The following is a 12,306-nucleotide window of genomic DNA, read 5'->3' as shown; positions in this document are numbered from 1 at the left end:
GGGTTTCATTGTAATAAGGCTGTATTTCAATGACCCTCACATCACCAAAGGATTTTACTTCCATCATACCTAAGCTGAGAGTTGACAGTTCTGCTGTACCAAGAAATGAATTGTAGGCTCGATTTTTGGATACAGACTTCCTGCTATGGTCAAAGCTATTTGACTTGAGTGACTTCATTCTCAGCCCACAGAGAACAGGTTACATTCATTTAAAAAATGGTGTAGGTATTAAGATGGTCTATCCATAAAGTCATTCACCAACTGTCTCAATGAACAATGGTTCTGCTTGGAGGGTGGCACAGACATTAGGTGAGGGTAAGAATTTGGTTCGTTAACTGTGACAGTTTGGAAAAGCATTCATCTCAGAGAAAGAGTGACTTATAAAGTCCTCTTCTTCAAACTTGTTATAAGAGTTACAAATGTCAAGCAAAGCATTCAGTCTCACTTTGTTGTTCTCTTATAAGCAACCTCCCTAGCTAATCATCTATGTTTCTTTTGGGTATATAGATACTTTTGAAATATATAAGCTGTTCTGAAAACCATAGTATAGTGTAAAAACATGAAATAAACAATACTACTAATAGAGAGGCTGAGATAGAAGAAGCAAGATTTGAAGACCCTTATGTTGTACACAGCCAGACACTGTCACAAACATACAAGCTGACAGTGTATATAGATTGTACAATGTTGGACCTATTTCTCCAATTACCAAATTAGAGAGGGCATTGGATGACAATCAACAAATTTCCAATTCCTCATATTATTGGATTTCAATTGATTAGGATATGTTGGTAATTTAAATTTCAAATTAATATATTAAGAAAAAGTAATTGTAACTTCCTGTTGTTTTTGTTGTAAAAGGTGGAGTTAGGTTTGTGTGGATTTGTTGAAAGATTACCTTCTTGCTTCTTCTAGGGTGTAGTTTTGCTCCTTATGTTGATGTTTTCCATCTATTATCCTTTGTAGGGCTGGATTTGTGGAAAGATATTGTGTAAATTTTTTTTGTCATGGAATATCTTGTTTTCTCCATCTATGGTAATTGAAGAGTTTTGCTGGGTATAGTAGCCTGGGCTGGAATTTGTGTTCTTGTAGGGCCTGTATGACATCTGCCCAGGATCTTCTAGCTTTCACAGTCTCTGGTGAGAAATCTGCTGTAATTCTGATAGGCCTGCCTTTATATGTTACTTGTCTTTTTTCCCTTACTGCTTTTAAAATTCTTTCTTTGTTTAGTGCATTTGGTGTTTTGATTATTATGTGACGGGAGGAATTTCTTTTCTGGTCCAGTCTATTTGGAGTTCTGTAGGCTTCTTGTATGTTCAGGGGCATCTCTTTCTTTAGGTTAGGGAAGTTTTCTTCTATAATCTTGTTGAAGATATTTACTGGCCAGTTACATTGGGAGTTTTCACTCTCTTCTATACCTATTATCCTTAGTTTTGGTCTTCTCAGTGTGTCCTGGGTTTCCTGGATGTTTTGGGTTAGGAGCTTTTTGCTTTTTGCATTTTCTTTGACTGTTGTGTCAATGTTTTCTAAGGTGTCTTCTGCCCCTGAGATTCTCTCTTCTATCTCTTGCATTCTGTTGGTGATGCTTGCATCTATGGCTCCTAATTTCTTTCCTAGGTTTTGTATCTCCAGGGTTGTCTCTCTTTCTGATTTCTTTATTGTTTCTATTTCCATTTTTAGGTTCTGGATGGTTTTGCTCATTTCCTTCACCTGTTTATGTTTTCCTGTAGTTCTTTAAGGGATTTTTGTGTTTCCTCTCTAAGAGCTTCTAGCTCTTTACCTGTGTTCTCTTGTATTTCTTTGAGGGTGCTATTTATGTCTTTCTTAAGGTCCTGTATCATCATCATGATAAGTGATTTTAAATCTGAATCTTGCATTTCCAGTGTGAAGGTGTGTCCAGGACTTGCTACGGTGGGAGAATTGGGTTCTGATGATGGCAAGTGACCTTGGTTTGTGTTGTTTATTTTCTTATGCTTGCCCCCCGTCATCTGGTTAACTCTAGTGCTACCTGCCCTTGCTAAATCTGACTGGAGCCTGTCCTTCCTGTGATCCTGGTTGTGTCAGAATGCCTCAGAATCAAGCTGACTTTGTGATCCTGTGATTCTGGGATCCTGGGATCCTGGGGTTGTTAAATCGCCTGGGAATGTGGCTTTCTCTGTGAGTTGTGGGACTGGCTGCAGAGCTTGTGCCCAAGGTCTGCTCAGAACACTAACCCAGACAGACCGGAAGGAACCGGAGTCACTGGGCTGGAGGAGTTCCTGTGTGCCTGGTGCCGCTGATCCCAGTTACTCCCAGTGTTGGGACATATGTTGGTTCCTGCTCACCTCTGATCCTGGGTGTGTCAGAGTGCCTGGGAGTGGAGATTCATCTGGGTGTTGTGGGACTGGCGAGCTTGCACCCAAGGTCTGCTCTGGACTCCAGCCCAGACAGACTGGAAGGAACCCGTAATGTTTCCTTTACCTTTTGTTTTCTTTTGCCATAAATATAGGTTTAAAACAAAATGACAAGAGTAAAATATGAAACTATAAATTTAAAAATTAAAAACAGATATATAAAAGGTGACTCTTTCCTTAGTATGGTTCTCATTGCCTCCACACATTTGAACGAAACACACATATACCTAAACACAGTAAACACACATACGCATATACATACGCAGACACAGAAAGCTAAAAAACACACATTCATTCACACCCAGTATGCAGAGAGGCAGATGCTGGTGCTCAGCTTGCTTGCTTCCTTTTACACAGTCCAGAGTCAGCCCACAGTATGATGCCATTCACACTGGGGGTAGATTTTCCCTCAGCTAACCCTCTCTGAAAACACACCAAAATAATGAGTAGTGGATCTCCTCAATGGTTCTAAATCCCCTTGTTGCACATTAGGATTAACCATTGTACCTAATTCCTCCAGCCCTTAAGTTCAATTGTGAAGTAAGTGGTGAGATCAGCAGTCTTGCCTGAGGCATAACATAGAAAGTTTCTTTGTGGGGTGGGGGTGGGCATGGAAGATGGGAGAGTGTTACTGAAACGGCAGAGAGTTTAATAGCAAACAGGCAGGTAAGACCAAGACACTCGGTCCAGCTGGGATTATAGGAGACAATATTACTGTTGGGACATAAAATTGTCAGAAACTCAGCAGAGATGTCCAGAGAAGGCAGTCACCACTGTCAACTGTTCTGATATAGCTGGTCATCCCTGTGTCTGAAAAAAAAAAAATGTAAACATGTTCATAGCTCTGCATGCACTAAGGAAACTAGAGACAGTCCTACTGAGCGTTCCACCTTGGCTCATAAAAAGCTTCCAAAAAAGTAAAGGAAAAGCCAGAGTATAAGATAAACAGCCCAAACTTTACAAACATTTCTCAGAGCCTTTATTGACTGAAGGTATGTTTTAAGCTTCTAGTTCTGCCACAGAAAAGTACCATAAATTATGTAGCTTAAACAAGAAAATTTATTTTCTCAAAATTCTAGTTTAGAAGTTCAAGACCAAAGTGCTGCAGGATTAGTTCCGTCTAAAGCCCCTCTCCTTGGCTTTCAGTGTCTTCACAAGGTCTTTCCTTGGACAAGTCTGTGTTCTAGTATCTTCTATATATACTAGTCACATTGGACTACGGGCCAGCAAAATGTTATTTTTATAATTGTGTTGACCCTTTAAAGACCTTATCCCCAAATAGTTTTACATTCCAAGATGCCAGTGGCTAAGATTTTGATGTATATATTTTGAGGACTGTAATTTGGGCCACAACAAGATGTGTTTAGTATTACCTCTGTCTAATGACTGGCTGAGCAATTATGCTTAGCCCTGGAGGGTAATCAGCCTTAGGAAGAAGATCTAGGAATCAGAAAACAGTGAAAATGTGTAGATACATCAGAGGCAAGCTCCAAGGGAAACAGATTCCATATAACTAGTATAAACGAGTCTCCAGAGAGACAGCAGCATCCACCTCTCCCAGAGCAAGACGAAATTATTTAAATCAGTGATTCTCAGCCCATGAGTCACAACCCCTCTGAAGACTCAAATGACCCTTTCATGGGGGTCACCTAAGACCATTGGAAAACACAGGTATTTACATTAAAATTCATAACAGTAACAAAATTGATTTAAATTACCTAACATTTATCTAAAATAGTCTAACAGCTATCTAAGATACCCTGTTTCAAACAATAGCTGAAATACAAGGAACAAAAATAATGACATGTGTGACAGTTTCTATGAAAATAGCCCCTATAGAGTAACAGAGAGTGGCCATGTTGCAGTAGGTATAGCTTTGCTGGGAGAAGCGTGTCACTGGGGTGGGGAGTGAGCTTGGAGGTTTCAGATGCTCCAGGGAGGCCAGCGGCACTCTCTCTCTTCCTGCTGCCTGCTGATCCAGATATAGAACCCTTGGCTCCTTCTCCAGCACTATGTCTGCCTGCATGCCACCATGTCTCCCATCATGATGACAATGGACTAAACTCTGAACTGTATAAGCCATCCCCAATTAAATGTTTCCCTTTATGAGAGTTGCCATGATCTCTTCACTGCAATAGAAGCCCTAAGACAACATGTGACTTGAAAAGAACACTCAGGAACTGTAGTCTTGTAAGGAGAGAACAAAGGTGATGTTTCAAAAAGAAAGTGCTACCCCATAGGTACCAACCTCCCTTGGTACATCAAGTTGCAGCAGGACTAACATGAATAAATAAAATACATTGGTTTAAAGAAAAAAAAAAAGTACCTGGGGTCAGTTCCAGTAGTTGACAGGTCCCTGAGAGGAAGTAAGGACTCAAGCCATTGAAGGAAGAATGAGTCAGGCATGGCAGTCAGGAGAATCTTGCAGCCCTGAATGACTAGCAATCAAACTATTCAGATTTCATGAAACCAAAACAGACTTGTGGTTGTCCAAGAAATATAGATCATATATCATTTTACCTCTGGATATGTGTTTGATTTTTCATTACATGTCCAAGGTTGCAAGTTTAATTACAGTTAGCAAGTACAGATAAGAACAGATTTTTATTTTTATTATCAGCCCCATAGCCTTGTTTCAAAGAATCTATAGATCATAGTTAAGATACGACAACCTGTTTCTAGGCTGGCAGTATTTGTGATTTCAAAGTGCTAGGCATTTTATGAATGGCAAATCCTGAGACCTAACTCCTTTCTCTTATATCCCTTCATTATTTATACAATCTATTATGCAGGCAAAAGGTCAATTTAACCAATCTAACTTTATTACTGAGTTCTTTTTTCCTGGAGAGGTGTACCCTGTATAACCACTACTACCCCTATTTTATAAACTGCATTTTCAGAAAGCTCTCAGTGTCTTGTAGAAGGAGGCTTCTGATCTAATGCCAATTTTCATAGCCAGCCAGGGCTTGCCACTTCTAAGTTTCTACTGATATGATTATTCTGGTCCTAAGTTTGCTTAGGGGCAGCTATACCAAGAAGATCCTGGAGTCATGGCCTCATAAAGAAATTTCTAGTGTCTTTGTGCTTATCACAATCTCCAGGGCATAAAGAAGACTTCCAAATCAGGAAAATAAGCGGAAGGAAGGGGTAGTATGTTTAAGACTGTCCTAAAGAGACTCACACATAATTTTCCTGGAAAAAGAAATAAAATGAATCATAATACACAAAGTCCCCCAAGAATGCAACAAGAATAGACCAAAACCAAAAGTGAGAGGTGATAGCTGTGTTTGGCTCAGGAACTGTGTCAAACAGCTATGCTGGCTTCATGACTCTCACTGTTTCCAGTGGATATGGCTGTGCCAAGAGAGTCTTCAGAAAGATGAAGGACACATGTCTAAAGGGCAACAACAATGACTCATTAAAGAAGATGATTGGACAATAACAGGAAGTTGTATCATAGGATTTAAGTGTGAGCTCACTGTATCAGAAATGTAGATAAATACAATGTCCAAAATGTCCTGCCCAAAATGTACCTGTCCAAAATGTCAGAATTTATTCAATAGCAATAAATTTACAAAGAATGGTAATTTCACTAACAGCAATTTGCCAAATAGTCTCAAATAGTTTCAAATAGTTGTCAAATAGTTTCCTTGGCATCCCACCAAGACAAACAAACACAAGTTCATTTGCTCCAATTTTAACTACTAATTTTAATTCTCAGATCATGCATTACATATCTTACTATGAATATGTATATTTTACACACACACACACACACACACATGTATGCTCAACATGTTACAAAACTGCTACAACAGAGTTCAAGACATTTCAAAGAAGCCTAACAGAGGCAGAAGTGACACACTGACAGGGACACATAGGGTCTCTGTAGGATCACATAACTGACCCTGTTGGTCTATAGAAGACACTACTGCTATGAAGTCAGGAATCCGGGTCAGAGTTGGGTGGAGCTTCAGAGTTGAGTCACACTTCAGAAGCAAATAATTGAACTAGGAGCCTGTAAGAGAGAACAGGACCAAGTCTCTAAATAGATGAATGGGCAGACAAGTGGACAGCAGACCCAGATAGATGAATGGTGGACAAATGAATGACAGCTGAAAAGACCATGTCAAGAATGGAGACCAAACCAACATAAAGCTCCCAGGATAACCAAAATTACCTTCCTGCCCTTCCCTTGGCACACACTCAGGCAAACAGAGTAGCGGTTGGTAGAAGTCTTCACCATCAGTGTTCAGTGATGTCAACAGGGGTACCAGGAAGAGCTCCATGCCCTTCCCTCCTCTGGTGTGTTTTATAAGTTCTTGAGTCTGGCTTTACTTATTTGGTTTTAATAAGCTCCTATGCTCCTATAGTCCCAATGTACTTTGATAAATTTGAATGGTGGCACCTTAACAACTTTAAAACATAAGTTATATAGTGATCTGGGTCTTGAAGGTGGTGCCAGCCAGGAGGTGATGTTTATGTTCCCACTATGGTTCAGACTCTCCCAAAATGCATGTTTTAATTTATTCATATGAAGTTTCAAGTCAACAGAAACTAAAATATTTACTTAAATATTTCTGGATGCAAGCTTAGCTAGAAAAACTAGAAAGAGGAAAAAACGAATTAATTACCTCAAAGTCAGAGTAACTCTGGAAAGGAAAAGAACAGACAATCATTGGGAAATATCATATGACACTAGGACTAATCTGGGAGTGGTTGCATATATATTGAGATCAAAAAGTCCATGAATTTAAAAAACATAATGAAGGAGACTGATTTGGTGGTTAAGAGCACTGGAGAGTGACTTGGCAGTTAAGAGCATTGGCTGCTTTTCCAGAGGACCTAGGCTCAGGTTCAGTTCCCAACACTCACAGGGCAGCTCACAACCATCTGTAACTCCCGTTCCAGGGACCTAATGCCCTTGTATGACCTCCCCAGGTATCACGCATGCAAGCAAAACAGCCGCACACATATAAATATCAGAAACTATATCACAAGTCATGCAGTAGAGACTTAAAAATAAGGTAGATCAGATTGAGAATAAAAACAGAAGAGAACAAATGGCTCTATGGATCATATTCCCTAAGTACCAATGTGGTCTATATTCTTTTTAATTCTCCATTATCCACATGATTTGAAACACTGGGTGTCATCTGTAAGTGATTGTTTTTCTTTTCCAGGCAGGAAAGGAAGAGGAAAGTTTTGAAAGTGTTACTGAAGTAGTGGAAGCTCCTGAAACTGAAGACATGAGCAACTTTCATAACTCCTAACACCTGATGTAGGTGTCCATGATATTCCCATATAACAAGGCACATCCACACATTTTGTGCAAAAGGAAATTCACAAGGTGAAAGTTACCCCTTGGTATTTAAGGAGTATCTACACACATATATTCTAGGTTCCAGAGGGGAAAGGCTTTCCTACGCATGTATGAGACCATCACAGGAAAGCATTTGCTAGGTAGCCACTCGGAAGAGCTGTCAACTCTTCCTGGCCCATCATCTGCAGTTAACCAGAAAAACCACTTGTAACCTGTAGAATGCAGGCTATGAGATTTGGAGCACAATGTGTAATTCAGAGGAAAACTTTTAATTTCTTTCCCTGTGAGTGAAAAGCACATCCACATTCTGCATTCTTCTGCTCGAGCTAGCTTCTACACAAAGCAAGGCTCAAAAGGTCACCAGTTAGTGCCCTTATCGTCCCAAGGCTTTTCCTGTCCTCATTAAAGTTCCCTTCTGCCCTGCGTGTCTCCGCTGCCTTTTTCCCCCTCTTGTTCCCCTGCTTTCTACTTCTTATTGAGTTGATGTTCACTCCCATGGGAATGCAAACTGCTTTCCCCTCTTGAGGAGTGCTTCCCGGGAAGCTATTCTGCATGCAGCTAACCTGCTCTTCTAATGTGGACCGTGACATCAGAGAAGTCTCCTCAGCAGAGCCAGCAATGCTACTGAACACTGATCTGTGGATTTGCATCCACCGTGGATTGCTGGTTTTCTTTTCTGTTTCTCAAGACATTACAATGGTTGTTCTCCATGACTATGGGTCAAGATTCCTTGATTCTACACATTTCAGTGGTTTGCTCATTTCTGAATGTCTACTGTTTGCTATGAAGGTATTAAACTCTGAACTGTCAAAGATTAATGAGGCACCTCATGACAGTTGTCACTTTAGGGAAGGGACAAGCAGTTAAGAAATCACAACTGTGAGTGACTCACATATTAAGAGGCATATAAAAAAGTGGGACTATCCCAGAAGAGAGAATGCTCTTTCTGGTGTAAAGATAATAAGACTTTGTGAAAACTCCAAACAGGAGATTAGACTTGAAAGGTGGGAGGACATTTCAAATAGAAAAATTAGGGTGGCTATTCCTCTACAGAGGAAGAGGAGGAGAGGAGAGGGAAGGAAAAAGGAGGAGGAGGAGGAAGGAGATGGAAAAGAAGTAAGAGAAGGAAGGTGAAGAGGAGGAAGAAAAGGAGGAAAGAAGAGAGAAGAGGGAGAGGAGGATAAGAAGGAGGAAAAGAGAAGATGAGGGTTGAAAACATCATACATGACTACAGTACATTTCAATTGTACTACCTCTTGCTAGTTTCTGACTCCAGGGTTCTCTCCCTACATCTTACTCTCAAATTCATATCTTCTATTTTCTAAAAATGTATAACCTACTGAGTTCAGTTAGTGTTACCCAGATGTACCTGAGTGTAGGGCTCACCACTAGAACCTGGGCAAGTTCTAATGGTCCCCATCCCTTTATAAAATCATTGTTCAGTACACAAACAGATGTTAGATACTTATATCTCATCAAGTAGGAGTGGAACCTTGTGAGCCCTTCAGCATGCATGCTGAAATGTTGGCAGGTTTGGCCTTGTAAGCATCTGGTGCAGGTCAGCATAGATGTTGAGAGCTCACAAACACAGCACAAAAAAATCTCGTGTCTAAAAGCCACTGTTTTCCAAAAATCCCCCTGGTCCTCTGACTCGCATAGTCTTTCTGCCCACCTCTTCCACAACATTCCTTTGAGGGATTGGGAGTGTGTTACATATCCCATTGGAGAATGGGTAGTTCACAGTCACTCATTCTCTATTCTGATTCTCTGTAATAGTATCCATCCACAGTAAAGCTTTTCAGATGAGGAAAACTCAACTTTAACTCATCATGATTTTACATAAATATAGAAAAACAGTTTTAAAAGAAACATTAAAGAAAACTACAATTAAAAAAAAGAAAACTACAATTAATCAAAACACAGAGTTATGGGTCCCAGTCATAGTAGATACATCTACAAAACAACTCCCACACCTAACAAACACTCAAAGAACATTATGGAAGAGGGGCCAGAAAGAGTGTAAGAGCCAGATCAGGAAGTTTGCTGTGAGATTTTGTCCCTTAATGATGTCAGAAGCTACACCCATAAAGTCTCACCAACATGACTGCCCAAACAGGAGCTGAACAAGGATGAGACTAACAGACATGCCAAAGTGAACAAGAGAAAGCCTAGAAGACCCCAGCCCTATACAAAGAACTACAGGCAACTAAGGAATGCAGAGCCTGAAGAGAAATAATCTTCCCCAGTGAAGAGCACACCAATTGGTTGTCCAATACTGAATGGTCAGCCATGAAAACATACATACAAGTAACAGAGTACACACTGAGCAGGGTATATTTAGGAACACACACATATACATATATGCATATACATGTGTAACAAAGACAAAAGAGACTATGAATTTGAAAGACAGCAAGGAGGGTTTTAAGCAAAGAAAGGGAAATAAAACACAATTTTTAAAAAATAAAAATAAAATGAAATTAAGGCCAAAAAAATTCGAAAGATGAGAAACCTGAAAGGAAGGAGTAATTTCCAAGACCAAAAGATACAGAGTCCCGTCATCTATTAGTAATGTAAGTAAAGCCACATATATGTTTTTAAATTGTCTAGTAGCCACACAAAGAGAGTAAATAGAAACATATGTGTTTAATTTTGACAGCACAGTTAATAAGCCAAAACATCTAAATGATGCAGGTAAAAATTACTAGTGACATACTTTATAATCTATGGAGTCATATGGTCTACAAATCATATGGAGTCTTCAAAATTGTGTATTTTATACCTAAAACACATGAAAACTTAAGCTAGCCATGTGACAAAAGCTCTATAGCCATGTCTAGCTCCTCGTTAAGTTGTATGGAACTACAAGCTTCAATAGAATTCACAGGACCTGTACCCTACATTCTTGTGCCCAAGAATTCCTGCTTGCAGAAAGTGAGCAAGTTAGCAAAGGAGTGCCCCCAGAGGCAAGCAGAGTGATGGGCCAAGAAGGCAAAGTGTCCAGGGAGAAAGTTGAGGCTGCCTGAAGGTCTGTGCATGACAGAAGGCAGCTTCTAGAGATCACAGTTCATGTCTCACTGTGACATTGTTGTCTCGGCTTTCCATTCCTTCCCGGTCAGCCACCAGCATTGACTCACAGTGTTAAGTGTCATCTTAAAACAACTCCCCTGTTCTATTCCCTCTGCACAAAACTACCTTTCCTTTCTTAAAACAAGAGCTCCATAGGGGAGTATAGATTAGCTCCAAGGGATTACCTCTTGTTTTCCCTTTGACTGTACACTAGGTCGAGTCTGACTTCCATCTGTCCTCTGATGCCACTTAGTTCATTGACAGCAGTCACCTTCACATTACAAAAATCCAGCAACCAAATGCACAACCCTTGAGAGATTTAGGCATTGTTTTACATTTTTCCTAGAGTTCAGGGTTCTGCAAGGGCATCCTTACCTTTCTGTCTGTTCCTTTTTGTTTGTTTGTTTTAAGGTGTTTATTGTAGAAGGGCAGAGAAAAGAAGTAGAGGCCAGCCATGTCCAGGTGGAGAGAGGGGTAAGGGAGTGGGGGAGCAGGAGGGGAAGAGGTGAGAGTAAGAGAGTAAGAGCAAGAAGGTAAGAGAGTAAGATCTTTTCTGTCTGCTCCTTACCACCTAAGCTGCACTCAATTTTTATTGTCTGTCTGACCTCCTAACACTAAAATGGATCATCTCTCACCCTACCTTTCCCACAAGGCAACCTGTAAGATAAAGTATATTCTATATTTTTCCATTTCTTACTCCTAATACATAAACAATATCATTCATATTTATCCTCAACAGCATATATAGATATTAGAGAATTCTAATTCCTAGAGAGTGAGATATTCAATGAATTACATAATGCATGGAATACGTGGTACTGGAAGCCTCCAAAATTGCCTGTGAGGACCACTCCTTAGCTAGCAGCCAAGCCAGTCACCTTTGCTTTTGAGACTGAATATAATCTGAGCAAGTTGGAACAGATGGCCTTCTGTTTGTTTATTCACTTCTTCCAGGTGCCAGATATAGCACCCTTACACCTTAGTGGGCTTAGCGTTTACGTGTTTAGTGGGTAGGGACCCATATCATAATGACACGGCCTCACAGACATGACTGTCAAGTTTGGGTTCCTTAGTACCTATTATTTAGGACTAGATTACAGACAGCAGTAGTCTTTTGTCATGGTTAATTTATTTGGCGATTGTTTGTTTGACAGTTTCATGCGTTTATATAATGAATTTTAGTTGTCTTTCACCCCCACAACTCCTCTCATCTTCCTCTGGATCCCTTCTCAAGTCTACCTCCAGCCTCCATCTCTTCTTTTGGCATACTGCCCACTATGTTTAGAGTTTGTTGTCCCAGGGTGGATGACAGACTTGTGCAATGTAATTTATGAAAATGGAAAGTACACGGAGCAAGTGTGACCTCAATTTTGCAGAAAGATGAACAGAAGAAGATACATCTTGCCCAAATACCACTACAGCCAGGGTTCCAACAACATTCTTCCTTCTAGAGTTTAGAACTTTGATTTTTGAAGAGACTCACAATAGAAAGACTTGCTTCTGTCTACTGGAAAACAGTGG

General features: G+C 40.1%; 1 protein-coding gene across 1 annotated transcript in view; it reads left to right on the top strand.

The window, feature by feature from the left end:
* Ms4a13 (membrane spanning 4-domains A13) overlaps nt 1–8,141 on the top strand; it is a 30,498-nt gene extending 22,357 nt beyond the window's left edge. The window contains exon 7 of the mRNA XM_031389745.1: nt 7,577–8,141. Coding sequence (XP_031245605.1) covers nt 7,577–7,666 — 90 coding nt within the window. The 3' untranslated portion in view covers nt 7,667–8,141. The remainder of the gene's footprint in view (nt 1–7,576) is intronic.
* The last annotated feature ends 4,165 nt before the right edge of the window (nt 8,142–12,306 follow it).

Source organism: Mastomys coucha, unplaced genomic scaffold (genome assembly GCF_008632895.1).
Source record: "Mastomys coucha isolate ucsf_1 unplaced genomic scaffold, UCSF_Mcou_1 pScaffold21, whole genome shotgun sequence".
In the NCBI taxonomy this organism is placed as follows: domain Eukaryota; kingdom Metazoa; phylum Chordata; class Mammalia; order Rodentia; family Muridae; genus Mastomys; species Mastomys coucha.
The sequence above is the reverse complement of the archived record's forward strand: the minus strand, read 5'-3'. Positions and strand labels throughout refer to the sequence as shown.